Below are 16,633 nucleotides of genomic sequence, written 5' to 3' on the forward strand. Positions count from 1 at the left end.
GGCATCCTCACCAGGAGGTGCTTGTGCATGGGTGCACCTCAAGCTTTCTCTCTTGCTCGCTCTGTCTCCCTCCCAGTCAGTGCACACACCCTATAGCAAAATTATTTTTTAAATTCTTGGTTTTATTAAATAATTTTTCAGAGTTCTTTATAAATATGAGTTCCCTTAGTAGCTTATAAACATCAAGTTAAATATTCTGCATGTTTTGGAGGTTACACCCGGCTGAAAAAAAAAAAAACTGAAATGCCAATTTTAAGTTTCTAGTATTTCTGGGAAATTCAAAAAAATCAGCTTCCTGAATTTTAAAAGAAATTCAGGCTTAACAACCCCAATCCAAAAATACAAAACTATGAGCAACAACATAATCCCCCAAATAAAATTATAACCAACTGTCACGTGATAGGTTATAGTCCAAATGCTACGATAAGAAGTTATTGTTAAAATTACCTTCAGGAGATATATACAATATATGTATTATATATAAAGTGTATATATAATATATATGAGATAACTAAAACATGAGTGAATTTCATGGTTAGACTTGGGCACCATTCTTATGTTTGTTCATTAGGTATATGCAAATATTCCAAAATAATAATAAACAAAAAAACCTGACATTAGAAACATTTCAGTCCCAGGCATTTCAACAAGGAATATTAAACCTATACACAAAAATATCTGATTATCTCCCTTCAAAAAAATTTATAATTATCTAATGCTAGACAAATTCTCCTGCACTGCCAACTTGTTGTTTTATATGTGAATAGCCATCTAAGAAGTATGAGCAGAATATTTAGACCCTAAGTCTGTATTAAAGCAGCATACCTGGAGTATTGCTCATTGCAGCTGTGGTACTGGCCAAGACAGGTGTGACCACTGGAGGAGGAATCCCTGCTGCCATGTCCAAAAGGGGCTGAATAATCTCACTCTTAAATACATTATTCTTCTGCCATAAGTTTAATACTCTCACTATTTTACTCTACAAGAGGAAAGAAAAATGACATTGTAAGTTTTTGCTTTCAAATGACAGCACAATCATTTCACAGAGGGTATTCAAGCATTGGATAGGAAGGGAGAATTAAAATACTTACATTGTATTTCTCACCCCTAAAACTTATATTTCTGTCATTTTAAATTTACCAACCTTAACTCATTTGAAAAAAATATGTAACTTTTAACAAATATTCAAGTAAATGAAAGCTATATTTAACTGAAGGCAAAGATGACAACCAGGCTTTGTTTGCTGTCATTTTCAGTAAGATCAATGGAACAGCTGGCTGGAGAACTGTCTGAAGGATTCAGAGGCGGAGTCAAGATTCACTTCAGTACTAAAGATATATTTACAATTGATTTTTAACTTTGTCTCATACAATGTTTATCTTTGAACAAACAGTAGCATCAGGAAAAAGTCTGTATCTAATGTGACTTTCAAAACATTTCATCTTACAAGCTTTTAAGAATAAAGGAAAGGATATCCTCAAGTAAAAATGTAACCGAATTACTTTATTAGAATCTTGCCATACATGCTAATTTCCTACTGACCTTCTAAACCAGAGACAAACTTCTGTATGGAAAATATAAAAATCTCTCTTCTCTCCACTCTCCCTTTTCATTATTCTTTCCTACACCTTTTCCCCCTGAACTGTAGAGAATGTCAATGCTACACTGGCATGACTTAAACTGGCTTTCAGAATGATAAATCATGCCCTGTACAAATAAGACCCTCTGTTTTCTACTTTTTTTTTTTTAACAATATTCTGAGTCCTTTACCAATCAATAAAGAAAAAAAAAAATACCCCCCAGCTCCTGAGCTTGCTGCTGGCAAGCAAACAACATTTTTACCATCTCAGTCATTTTCTCCTCCTGACAGGTCCTTTAACTGCATTACATCTAATCAACTTTGCCCCACTAAGAATCACATCACTGTCTATCTAACCCCTACTCTAATCACTTTACCACCACATACAGCAAATTCTTATTTTAGTCTCAATATGTTCCCTGGATTATTTAAGTACACAGAGGACTTCATATTTTTGGTAAGCTTTCAGGCAGTCATATAATTATGCAGATGTTATAAAATGCATAAAATATGCACTATCTCTATAACCTTGGTCTTAAGCTAACTGTCTCAATAACTAAAAGTTTTAAAACCTCAATTTATCCATATATAAAATGAGACTGTATCAGAAGACTTTTTCGGGTCCCTCTTCTCAATCTCAACCTGTACAAACTTTTTAGGCTGGCTAGTATTTTGAATGTCTTATCCACACTCACATTTTATGCATCATGGAACACAAACATGTCTTATTTATTAGTAATGACTCTTCTTCTACTTACTTAAACCACTATCTTGCTCCAAAAGAGACTATATTAAGTTGTGAATTTCAATTGTTCTCTCTCTCTTTTGTATTGTACTGTACTGGTTACCTAGCTCTTTGGTTAAAGTATTGTATTGTATTTGCATTCTATTGTTATCTATCTCTTTTGATATAGTCTGTATTGTAAACTTTAAAAGTCTGGGTATTACTGACTTCTATTTCTTGAGTAATTCTGAAATTTAATAGCATAATTAGCAATATTTAGAGATCCTGACAACTAGGAAAATTTGTACTTAATTTTTTCCTCCTCTGGTTGTTTGGAAATTTTATAGATCCTGAAAACTGCAGACGTACAAGCAGAAAAATATGGCCAACAAAGAACATCTCAAGCTGCTCTACAGTATTCTGGAACATTAACAGGTCTATATACTATACCTTGCTTCTTAAAAAACAAACAATTCGCCCCCAGAACACACTTGAATTAGAATAACAGTATTCAGAATCCATACTGTCACTGTAAAAAATGGAATAATCATGTAACTATATTCTTGAAATTGTTACTAAACAACTATTTAGCATATAAAAGCTGTATAAATAATTACTAAAATACTAGTTACTATTATCGTGATACTATTTACCCCATTAGGAAAATAATTTAAATTACAAAGGGTGAAATTTAGTATTAAGAAAAATGCTGGGGGCCGCCAGGTGGTGTGGTAGTTAAGGATGCTGGACTCACAGGCTAACCGCAGTTCAATTCTGGAGCTGGTGGCTTTTCTCACTTTCTCTTTGGTCAAATTATAAACAAACAAACTAACTAAAAAATTCTGTTTAGTTTATTGATATATATATAATATTTAATGATAGCAATTTTGATAATAAACATCTATTTCCTCTTTAAATTTCTAATAATACAGCAATATAGTTTTTTTCTTCTTTTTTTTGGAGAGGTTTTTGCTATAGGGCACATGCGCTCGCCAGGAAGACAGAGAGAGGCAGAGAGACAGAAAGTGAGAAATCACCCACCCCCTGGGGAGATGGCCACAAAGCAATCCCTTCTCCTCCATTCTCCTCTCGGGATCTTGGGCATGCAGGTACATGCACCTAGTGTAAGTTTAAGCCACCAGGTCCAGAACTAGAACCGTGGTCGACTACATGGGAGTCCAGTGACATAGCCATTATGCCAACTGCTGGTTCCAATACAGCAATATAGTTTTAAGCTATGACCAAAAGAATGTACAAATTTTTGTATTTCAAATGAAATATAAGAAAAGTAAAAAGAGGGACTAGCAGAGGACATAATGGTTACATCGCTGGACTTCCACATGGCCGATTGTGGTTCAAGTTCCAGACCCAGCAGCTTGAAACTTGTTGGACATGTACACATGTATGCCCAAAATCCTGAAAGGAGAAGGGACTGTGGCATGGCTATCACCCCTACGGGATGATTTCTCGATTTCTGCCTCTCTGGCAAATACACAACTCTATAGCAAAAATCTCTTACTAAAAAAATAAATAAATAAATAAAAAAGGTAAAAAGAATGGTTCATACTTTCTCTTTTTTTTTTTTTTTTTTTATAGAGAGGTTTTTGCTATAGGGCACGTGCAGAAAGCAAGAAATAATCCCCCAGGGGGGATGGATACATGGCAATCCCTTCTCCTTCATTCTCCTCTCAAGATCTTGGGCACGCACCCACACACCAGGTCTGGGACTCGAACCACGGTCGACTACATGGGAGTCCGGTGACATGCCATCACGCCAACTGCTGGTCCCTGGTTCATACCTTCTCATTTGACTATTTCTCCATTATAAAATTTGAGGACTTAGAAAGTACCTATATTCTTTTGCTTATATAAAAACCTTTCCATTTCCAATATATTGATCATGTACTTCAAAGTCAGCCAATACCTAGTATCATTCCATTTATCTACATACAAATAAATAATGTCCCTTATTTATAACTGACATTACACTATTAATGTAATTTCTCCTCCTATGGTCAAACAAAACAAAAACAAAAGCCCCTATTCTATAAACACTATTATAAAATACATAAAACTTTATAAAGTCTTGAGACAGCAGGTGGCATGGTGGTTGAGGTGCTGGACTCCCACATAGCCAATCTCAGTTCATGTCCCAGACCTAATGGCTTGCTTTCTCACTATCCCCCTCCCCTCTCTCTCTGTCTCTCTCTCTCTCTCTCTCTCTCTCTGGTAAGCATATGTGCCCTAGAGAAAATTAAAAATAATAGTTAAAATAATTATTTTAAAAAAACTCTATGTAAAGTCTAAAATTCAAGATGGATGTGTTCAATGTAAATCATAAAAACTAGTGTAATTTTTAAAAGGATTTACAGTTACTTTATTAAATGTTTGTATTAAATTTCTAGTTATTTAAGATAGGATTCTAAGTTACCAACTTTAAGAATCAATTAAAATAGGTCACTCAAATTTAGAAACAATCCTTTTGCCTATACGAATTATCAAAGTAGTAAAGTAATTTAAAACAAAAATGTTTCCCGTCGTGGTGGTTCAGATAATAGGGAACCACTGCCCAACATAGGAGCGATATGAGAGGCCCAAATTTGAATCCGGGGCAGCCTGCACACACTGAGTGTGCTCGCGTTCACAACCATGATTCTGGCTGGGTAGGAGGCTGGGGGGACATTAAGATAAAAATAAAAAATCTGTCTCCAGAAGTACACCTAAGAACAGCTCATAACAAATTTAAGTTTAGCTCCATATCTATACATTACAAATGTTTTTCTGATTCAAAACCAAGTCATAGTTATTACACATATAAACAACTTATTTCGTCATAATTGATATGAGGTGAAAGATCTGTCATGAGAATTTAAGTTTTGTGGTTCTTTCTTAAAGCAACCATTAGTCTGCATTTATTCTTACTTGTTTCTACTTAATAAATATGAGACTCGATCCTGTTAGGAAAGCATATCTAAGTTTTCAAATCTGTGTCTAAAATAAATAGCCTTCTAACATCTCTGGGTTTAAATGAGGATAAACAACTCCTTTTTATCCTCCCTCAGAGTTCATAGTTTTGGTTTTACTTGCTAACTATAGAATATTTACATATTTGGATCTAGTAGACCCACTAGTATGATTTCTGGCACATATAAAATTCTACCATAATAAAATACGTTTATATGCAGGTATCATTTATTAATTACTTAGAAAATTTGATTTTCATGGGCAATGAAAAGGTAACTTTTGGCTCAAGGTGAAAAATAACAATTCTGACTTAGTTGTATGTGTTAGCAATTGCAAAAGCTTAATATAGCCAATTTCTTTAAGAATAACCAAATCAATAAATTAACTAGCAAAATCAATTATATCTTTTCACTTTATTTTAAAAACTCTAAGAAGGAACACAGACATAATTATTTGCATTCAGAATAAGAGTAAATGATACCACAAAACCATATATTTAGCCAATGACTTTAAGAATTCAAGAGGGTAATATATCACCTTACGGGGGGAGGGGGGGGCAGAAAAGCAGCATACCTTATCATCCCCAGGGCAACGGTACAAATTCTGGAAAGTGCTAATGATGTTATTACTAAATCTGGGTGCAAACACATCCTTTTCTTGACCAAACTGATGTCGAGATTGTCGCACAATGGAGTCAATAACATAAAGTCCAGGTACCTTGTATTCTGGTTTACACTGATTTAAAAAAAAAAAAAAAAGAAAGAAAGAAAGAAAGAAAGGAAACAGGAAGGAAATGAAAAGGTAAATGCTTGATAGAAAAATCATCACAAATTCTTATACAAATACAAAAACGTTCTCATGCTGATATAATAAATATTCAGATGTTGACTATTCCACACAATCAGTTTCTAAAATGGCATTTTCAAGACTAATACAAGGATCCTTGGCTACTCTATATATTGATCTCAACTGCCAGTAACTAGGATGCAAAAGAGTACTGAAGAACTGGCTTCAACTTAAATTAAAAAAAAAAACAAAGATAAATAAGGCATTGCTTTAATAAAAAAAAAATGTGTTTGGTGATTCTGAAAAGCTACAGGGAAAAAAGCAAATTCAAAAAAGAAGTGTTCTTGAAAATATATTAGCAACATGTATTAGAAACATGTAACAAAAGGTTTTCTACATAAATGAAAAAAACAAGTACCACATGGCAAATTATAACATTCTAAAAGCTCTCAAGCCAGTACTTCACGTTTTCCCTCAAATACCGCATAATAGGAGAGACAGACACAACCACTGTAATTCTGAGACTATATTCTATGAAACATATTTCAGCTACCCCACTGGGTCACTGTTTCCCAACAGAAGTCCCCTATTACAGGCTTTTATAGCCCATGTAGCTAGAGGAGCATAATGAACAATCTTTTCACTAGTAACCTTACTGTTTCAGTGTTGTATTCACATTTAGAAGCGTAAAGAAACCTAGTTCACATACATACGCTGATTAAAATGAAATTATGATTGCAGAGCAGGTTCTATTTTGGGGTATAACTAGGTTAAGTATTTCACCTTTCCTGGAAATCATATGCGACACTAAATCAAAATTATATTCTTTTTTTTGGGGGGAGAGGTTTTTGCTATAGGGCACATGCGCTTGCCAGACAGAGAGAGACAGAGAGACAGAAAGCGAGAAATCACCCCCAGGGGGGATGGCCACGCCACAATCCCTTCTCCTCCGTTCTCCTCTTGGGATCTTGGGCATGCACGCATACGTGCCGGCGTGAGTTTTAAGCCACCAGATCCGGGATGCGAACCGCAGTCGACTACATGGGAGTTCAGCGACATAGCCATTATGCTAACTGCTGGTCCCAATCAAAATTATATTCTTGACAGACTCTTCTTGGGAACCTAAGACTGAGTGACAGTGAGAAAAGAATTTTTCAACCCATTTCCAACATACAAGTTTCTACTAAACATGATTCTCAGCCAAGACAATGAATACTTTTACTCTGCAAAAAAGAGTGGGATGACATTTGGTTTCTTCCGTAAAACACATTTTAAGAACTTTTTCCTGGGGGCCAGCAGGTGGCATGGTGATTAAAGAACTGGACTCCCACATGGCCAACCACGGTTCAAGTCCCAGACTTGGTGGCCTGCTTTCTCACTTTCCCATTCTCTCTGTTTCTCTCTGTTAAGTGCACATGTCCTATAGCATATTAAAAAGTAATCATAAAAAGATAAAATGAAGTAATTCTTTTTTTAAAAAAAAGCAACTTTTTCCTATAGGTCTTTATTAAAGAGACCTTTAACACCAATTCTACAAGAATTTACTCTAAGGTTCTGGTTGCTAAGCTCTTGAAATTATTTTATAAAAAGGTGGTAATATTGGCATTTGGATATTAAAGTTTAACCTAAATAATCTGGTCCAGCAGTGATGGTGTGTGCTACCAACATGCTGTGCTCTACTGTTAAGACCACATGAGGGAACCAGCAGTTAGCGTAATGGCTATGTTGCTGGACTCCCACGTAGTCGACCGCGGTTCATGTCCCGGACCCGGTGGCTTAAAACTCACGCCAGGCACATGTGCGTGCGTGCCCAAGATCCCGAGAGGAGAATGGAGGAGAAGGGATTGCGGCATGACCATCCCCCCTGGGGGGTGATTTCTCGCTTTCTGTCTCTATGTCTCTCTGTCTGTCTGGCGAGCGCACGCGCCCTACAGTGAAAAATCTCTCCAAAAAAAAAAAAAACAAGACCACATGAGACCCAGGCATGCTACCTGATCCAACCTAACGTGGCATGGGCTTTTAATTTCACATGGGAGGCTGAGGGAGGAAGAGCATGACAAGGCAAGACCCTGTCTTGAGGGGAAGGGAATAAAATAATGTTTTAAAGTTACTGTTTTTCAAAGTCTAAAATAGATAATATGTTCCCTCACAATCTCAATAAAACCTAGTATCTTCGTCCTTCAGTTCATATATATAGCCAAGATATCACCTTCTGATTATCAACAATTCAAAAAAATACTCACCTCGTCAGGCAAAAAAGTACATTTGTAAAGGAAGCTTTTAAAATTGAATAAAAACCAGGACATACATACATAGATACATACATACACACACATTAACAAAATATACATATAAACCATTGTGTATAATGAATATATAGAATTCATTGTGAATTATTATTATAATGAATTACTATAAATGATTGACAGTAAGGCTGAATAGCACTTCAAAGTTGTTAAGAACTCTAAATAATTCAGGTAATTTCTAACTTTCTCTCTACCTCTGTCCCTCTGGCGAGCACATGCACCCTACAGTAAAATTTCTCTCTTAAAAAGAAAAAAATTCTGATTATAAACTTGTAATATCAAAAAAACACACTACATTTACATTTGTGGCCTACTGTGAAAATTCCAAAGTTTTTTAAAAAATATGTCACCAGTTTTGGTGGTAAAACCGTAACACTGAAGGGAAATGTATTTCTTCTTCCATGTTCTCTCCAGACATACTATACACCAACATGTTGTGCCAAATTAGGCATTTGAAATAGCAAAACAAAAACAAAAACCTTTTTAAAGTGTGAGTTAATATTTTAAACAACTTCATACTTAATAAACTTGGTTAAATCACCAACTAGAAACTTGAGTGAAGGATTAAGATAAAGAAATCTTAAGTGCTTTTTCAACGGCCTCTTCATTTCTATCCATCCGAAAACAAGAATTCATAAGATTCGCCAAAAGCGTGAAGTATTTTTATCCTTTAAATATTTTTTTTCAAGTTAGACGAGATTAAATGTTCAAGATAGGCCATTTCTTTTTTTTTTTTTTTTGGGGGGGGGTGGGAGGTTTTTGCTATAGGACGCATGCGCTCGCCAGACAGACAGAGAGAGACAGACAGAAAGCGAGAAATCACCCCTCAGGGGGGATGGTCACGCCACAATCCCTTCTCCTCCATTCTCCTCACGGGATCTTGGACACGCACGCACATGTGCCCGGCGTGAGTTTTAAGCTACTGGGTCCGGGATGCAAATCGCTATCGACTATGGGGGAGTCCAGAGACATAGCCATTACGCTAACTGCTGGTTCCCAAGATAGGCCATTTCTTGTGCTGTAGAAAAGCAGCTATTTTTGAGGAAGAAACGGTAAGAACAAATAAGGAGATTGCTCCCTTAAATATGTGTGACTTTCATGCTATCATCTGCAGGCTATCACTCCAGTCAGGACTGTTTGACCAAGAAGTCTGTAGGTGAGCTGGCCATACTTTGCAAACACAAACACACATTACATAATGTACGTATCAGAATTTGTCCTGTCACTTTCAATGACCAAATGTTAGAACTAATTTTCAGAAAACAAAGCTAGACTGGTAAAAACAGCAGCAGGTAGGTTGCACCTGCACAACACTGAATGATGCTGGTAATTTCATGTAAGAGGGGGTTGTCCCAGGGTACAGTCATAGCTTGAGGCGTATTTCTTTTCCTGGACATTAGAAGACTTGGTCTTAGAGCTGCCAACATGGTCCTAGCCACAAAACCCCATAATTTCTAGCTTGTAGGGCAAGGGCAAGCTCTTAAATTAGGTACTAACAGTAGGTGGGAGCTGCAATACAAATAAGCTTTTTCTCAGATAAACGAAGCTTCCTTTGTACTACACCACAGAAAAACAATTTTTATATTTACCTTAAACAAAAAATACTTAAGATATGCAAAAGGAGCAATAACAGTCACAGGGAACTAGCAAATGTGATAAGATCTGCTTTAAATGCTCACTAAACTCAAGCCATTCCTACACCACGACTTTTATTATTTTCTTTTGCAGCTTATTTTAGAAATCTCTCAACCCCACCCAAACAAATATATAGTAGTAAATATTTCTTTTTTTGTTATCTACCTTCCTGGGTATTTTTGGTAATCACACAAAGTTATCTTCAAAAAGTTCATAGAAAATGCATACAAAAAACTGCACACAAATTTCAAAAAATTCTGCACCAAAATAAACTTGTTCTTTAACTGTTTTCCACAAACTTTTTGAAATTTCTTCACATAAAATGTATGACCCACTTGCATACTCACTGCTGCTGAAAAGTATCATTGCTCTATCAAAGGCTTTAAACATTTTAGGAGCCTCCTAGAAGAGGTACACTAATCTAGGTTTTGTATAATGTTCCACAGACCTTCACAACCTGTTCATGGATCCTTAAGGATCAATAACTCTGTGTTAACTACTCTAAGATTTATTCCTACATTAAACCAAATAATAAACATCATTTTGAACTACAGCTTTTTCCCCAGTCAATAAAGTAGGCTCCAGTATTAAGCCACATTCCACATGAAAGAATGCTTCCAGAATGAAAGACACTTACTACCACATTTAAACAAAGATGCCTGCTAAGGAGACACCTGAATATTTTATCAGATTATACTAGGTTATTATTATACCTATACTAGGTTCTATGTCTTATACGCTCCACATGGAGTGATATTTTAAAAACAAATTAACTGCTATAGTTATGTAATAATGCAGTTCAGGACTAATACAGTTTAGAATCTAAGGCTCCCCAATCAGATGAAGTCATGGAAGCCCCAGGTTCAGCTTCTAGGTTGACCTGAACACGACAGCACACTAGTCATTCTGGCTGGCTGGAGGGAGGACCGTGACACAGTGAGAACCTACCAATGTTATCTATCTCTCGTGAAAGAAATACAATAAACTTAAAAAGAAATCATCTCAGCTCGTAATAAAACAAAGCTAAACAAACTCAAATTTAATATATAGTTTGGTAAAATATCTGAGGTTGAACTACATATGATAATGCTGAATAAAAACTAGCATTTCTTTTGTTTTGGCAATGGGAAATGTTTTGCTCTTTTGTCTATAGAAATCCATTCTATATAATGAGTTCTTAAGAGTCAAAAATCCAACTTGATAAACAAGTTTGAAGCGTGCTATAATTTAACTCCTTTGAGTGAAGAAGACTTAATACTGTCATTTTTTAATTTTAATGTCTTTTTAAAACAACCTTTAACACTCACTGGGTTGGAAAATTTAAGTGTTGGCAAAAATGGGAAGCAACACAAACTCACACACTGCTAGTGGGAGTGTAAGTTACTAGAGTGTCAGGAAAATCATAACATGTTTTTCTATGTAAAAAGGCATCATGACTTTCCCAACAACCCATAGTATAGCCAATATGAAACTAATTCAGTATAATCTAAGCAAGGTGAAGACAATACCCTCTAACCCAGCAATTCTCCTATACAAATGCATGCTGCAGCAAGTACATACATAAGAACATACCCTGCAGTACTACTCAGAATTCCAAAAACTAAAAAGAAAATATATAAACACAAAATGTTTTAACAGCAGAATGGAACAAGCTAATGTATTCACATGATGGAATATATACAGCAATGAATAGTAACAAATATTGCTACACATAACAGGGTTGAATCCTAAACAAAATATGCTAATGAACTGTACAGAAAAGCATACTGTAGGATTCCACTGTGTAACATTCAAAAGTAAAATGAAACACTTTGTCTAAGGGGCCAGCTACAGTTACCAAGTCCCAGACCCGGGGCTTGAAAAGCACACTGGGCACATGTACATGCATGCACAAAATCCCAAAAGGAGGGAGAAACAGAGAAGGGAGTACAGGATAACTATGCCCCATTGAGGGAGGTGGTCCTTTCTCACTGCTTTAACTTCATTAAAGAAAAATCATATACACTGCAAAATATCAACCACCTATGACATGCATAAAACTACTAAGTTCTTAAAAAACAAAACCTCCACTATAGTAATTTCTAGAATGTTTAGCAGGGGCTTTTTTTTCTTTTTATGAGAGAGATTTTTGCTATAGAGCGTATGTGCTCCCCGGAAAGATAGAGACAGAGAGACAGCAAGTTATCACCTACCAGGGTGGATGGCCACACCGCAATCCCTTCTCCCCCATTCTCCTCTGGAGATTTTGGGCACACATGCACGTGCACCTGGCGTGAATTTTTAGCTGCCGAGTCCAGGCCTAGAACCGTGGTCAACTACGTGGGAATCCAGCAACGTAACTGTTATGCCATATGATGGTCCCTATTTAGCAGTTTTTAATCACTAAGAAGTACTTGAAAGTGACAGGCCAGTCAGTGGTGCTGAGAATAAGTTGGCTGGATCTCACAAAGACAACTGCACTATTTTGAGTCCCTGACCTGGCTGCTAAAAAAACACGCTGGGCACTTATGTGTGCATGCCCAAAAGTTAGAGGAGAATGAAGGAAAGGGGATTGTGGGGCTGCCATCCCCAAGGTGGGGAAGGAGGCACTTCCTGACTGTCTCTGTCTTTCTCTTACTTTTTCTAGCAATCACATGTGCTCTACAACAAAGTTTATAAAGAGACAATGAGGGGGACCAGCAGGTGGTGTGGTGGCTAAGGTGCTGGACTCCCACATGGACAACCATGGTCCTAGGCCCGGCCTGGTGGCTTGTTTTCTCACTTTCCCCCCTCTCTCTCTGGTCAAATTAAAATTAATACATGAATTAATTTAAAAAAAAAAAAGAGACAATTGAGGAAGTCACATTCCCTGTTCTCACTGATGTAACAATCCAATGGGGAAATTTGAAGAAGCTAGACTATGAAAAAAAAAAAAAATACCTCGAAATAAACACAATAATAATTCATCTGCAAACTGTTATCAGGGCCTAGGAAGATACATTTTTTTTGTAGATTTTATAGTACTGAAGAGTAGCCAATGTGCCAAAGAACATGATGACTAAAACAGAGCATCATGATTGTATCAAAATAAATTTTTCTGAGTGATAATATTAAATTCTATTCTAAATCTGGTTAACAGATTTGTTTGCAATACTCATGAAACAAGGCAGAAGATATCATATGGACAAAAAGAGTTGGCTAAACTACATATTTTTGGAAAAGAACCAAGGATTTTAGCTTTTTGTATTTCACAGTAGTAAATGACAACAGAATGGTTAGCAAGTGATGGCAGAAAAGTCAGTAAATCATGAGGTCTCTGACTCCAAAAAAAATTCCTTTATGATTCTGGATAACTAAGGAGGATTACGTTATGTATAATGGAAATATAGGAAGCATAGGACAGTTGATCCAAAGACAGTTGATCCAAACAGAAGTTCTAAAACTTGCCTCATAAAATTTCCTGCTATCTGTTTGTATCCTTGGGCTTTGCTTCTGTCTCATAAAGGAAAAACACAAGTAACATATATTCCAATTCAGGGCCAGATTAATTGGGACAAAGATCAGATGCCAGAGTTTTCTTTCAAGCAGTTTCCCTGATACACAGAAAATCAGTTCTACTGATTTTTCATTTATCACCATTATTCATCAATCTATCTATAAATCTTTCATAATTAAAACATGGAATCACATAGGCCAGCAAGTAACATGAAGGTTAAAGCATCTGGATCCCATATGGCCAACCACACAGTTTGAGGTCCAGATCGGACAGCTTGAAAATTACACTAGGTACATGCAGATGTGTGCCCAAAATCCTGAGAGGAGAAGGGACTGTAACATGGCCATCCCCCTAGAGGATGATTTCTCACTTTCCTTCTGTTTGGCTCACTCCAGCAAGCACATACAATCTACAGCAAATTAAGCAACACCACAAAACAGAACAAAAAACATGGCATCATAGACACATTATCAAATGGCAGCCACATTTCCCCCTTACTTAGACTATTTATGGTGACAAAGTGACTATAAAATGGTACAGCCATTCAAGAAAATAGTTTTTTTTAAAAAACAAAAGCACTTACTACCCAATAGCATACTTTTACTCTTGTGTTTTAGCTTCAAGTTATTTACATTACTTAATCTCAAAATGTGTTATCAACATTTTGTGTATTAAGAAAACAAGACTTTTCCCCCCCACAAAAAAAAAAAAGAGAGAGAGAAAATAAAATGAATCACATAAAGGTTAACCGACTTATTAATATTTAAGGTTCTCCAGCTAGTTAAGTGACACAGTAACCTCACTTTGATTTCTGTTACCTTCTTCCAAACAATTATTACTGTTTAAAAACCACATTAGACTCTGGAGTCTAATGGTTAAAGGAGCCAATCCCACATGGCCAACAACAGTTTGAATCCGGCCCCAGCAACCTGAGAAAATACACAGGGCAAGTGTTCATGTGCACTCAAAATCCAGATGGGATGGAGAAACAGCAAAGGGATTGTGGTAACCACACCTCATCGGGGAGTGTTTTCTCTCTCTTCCTTGAGTGCTTATGTGCTCACTCCCGTGTGCACATGTGAGTGCATGTGCCCTTAGCAATCATTTAAAAACACACACGTATATTGCTGCCTTGCTGAATTCTTAATGCCTTGTACTTTTGAATCTCAAACTGGCTTTGCTTACATCTAGGTAAATGAACATGACCAAAATGGAATACAAAGCCTAAGTACAATTACAGTAAGTACAGATGTTCCATAGTATCATTTTAGTGGATTGTCACAAAAGTCATGATGTATTTCTTCTGTTTTTTTATTATTATTATTAAAAATGTGTCATGACTCTTGTTATGACAAAATATAAGGTATAAGCCGTACATACTACTGTCCACAAGTGTGGCACTGATTCAGTGCCTGCTGAGGGTAAAAACTATAATCTAGCGACCTCAATTTTGGTTACAAAAGCATTAAGAAATGTACATAAGGGCCATTTCCAACTTTATCTCCCTCTGCTTACACTGGAAAATGAGAATGTATGTCTACAGTGTATAAATATGTAGCAATGTTGGGGCCAGTAGGTGGCGTGGTGGTTAAAGGCACTGGACTCTCACATGATCAGCCACAGTTCAAGTCCCAGATGTGGCAGCTTGTTTTCACACTCTCTCCCATCTCTGCTGGTCAAATTAAAATAATAATAAATAAATAAACTTTAAAAAAGATGTAGCAATGTTTAATGTCCCAATGGATCAGATAAAATCAATCAAGAAAAATAGTGATAGGCAATATTTCAGCCAGGCCTTATATAAAAGGAGAGCTGCTAGAATTCTAGGTATACAGCTATAAATGACAGAAAATTTCCCTTAAAAATATGCACAGCAAGAGAGCTTAAATTCCATTATAAATCAATCATGCAGACAATATTTTTGTAAGGGATCACATTTTCAGTAAGAATACAATTCAAATCTATCAAAAATATCCATCTCAAAGCTGTTTTAAGAATGATACAAAAAACACTCTCACTTTATTTATTAATTAGAAAATAAAATACTAGCTCACTTTTTTAACAGTTCATCAAAACAACTAAAACTCATGTATTTGATTTAAAGGAGACCATAGGCATTCACCTATGATTAGAGCACAGTTGGTGATGTATAGAAAACTATATACTTACTTTCTGAATGAATTTCTCAACACTCTGTACCACATGTTTATAGAACTAAAAGAGAAAAAAAGTAAAGTACGATTTTAAAAATCAGCCAAAGTAGATTAGAATTCCCTAACTAACCATGGGCTGTAACTATGCCCAAAAGGCCTATAAAAACATTAAATTTTAATCAAGAATTTTTAGACATTCATGTCCCACACATTCATAAGTAACTAGCTGTTTTATCTAATCAGGAATTCTTTGGTTGGTATGTCCAAAGTGTGTTGACTTCACACCAAAATAAAAGGATTATAAATCTTAGTCTTTTTACAAAGAGCTGACAGTAAAACACTTGGGAGAGCCAAGCAGTGGAGCAGGAGCAGCATAGCTAGGCTCACACAGGAGGGCTATCGGGTTCATACCCTAGGGGCCTCCCCAGGCATGTGAGTGCAAGCTCACAATCCAGGCTGGCTGAGACTGGTGGTGGATAGTAGCATGGGGACAGAGACTGCCTACCTATCTCTTTCTCATGGAAGAAACAAATATATAAACTTAAAAAAGATTTTTTTAAACTTGTGAAAAACATTCATAAATATTTTCTCTTCTAGAAGTACAGATTTCCTACAGTATCATTTTGTCAGCTAAATAAAGAGCAGGAGCAGAAAATCAACTATCAACAATTAACATTAATAAACATACATAAAGGGGATTCTTTTCAACTTCAACGATCTCCTTTTGCTTCTCTTGGAAAATTAAGTACACATTATATATAAGACAGAGAAATGCAGAGTGTCCTACTAAATCAAAGTGAGCAGCAGAAGAGAAGTGAATATGGATAACAAAAATTAGTGAAGGGGAACCAGCAGTTAGCGTAATGGCTATGTCGCTGGACTCCCACATAGTCGACCGCGGTTCGTGTACCGGACCTGGTGGCTTAAAACTCACGCCGGGCGCATGTGCGTGCGTGCCCAAGATCCCGAGAGGAGAATGGAGGAGAAGAGATTGCAGCGTGACCATCCCCC

The 16,633-nt window shown here is 36.3% G+C and overlaps 1 protein-coding gene across 1 annotated transcript in view; it reads right to left on the reverse strand.

The window, feature by feature from the left end:
* SCAF8 (SR-related CTD associated factor 8) overlaps positions 1 to 16,633 on the reverse strand; it is a gene marked incomplete at its 5' end in the record, with an annotated part of 100,713 nt that overhangs the window by 32,530 nt on the left and 51,550 nt on the right. Inside the window, 3 exon segments of the mRNA XM_014585860.1 lie at positions 826 to 979; positions 5,841 to 6,002; positions 15,639 to 15,683. Coding sequence (XP_014441346.1) covers positions 826 to 979; positions 5,841 to 6,002; positions 15,639 to 15,683 — 361 coding nt within the window.

The sequence above is a fragment of the Tupaia chinensis genome, unplaced genomic scaffold (genome assembly GCF_000334495.1).
Source record: "Tupaia chinensis unplaced genomic scaffold, TupChi_1.0 Scaffold000014_1, whole genome shotgun sequence".
NCBI classification, from domain to species: Eukaryota; Metazoa; Chordata; class Mammalia; order Scandentia; family Tupaiidae; genus Tupaia; species Tupaia belangeri.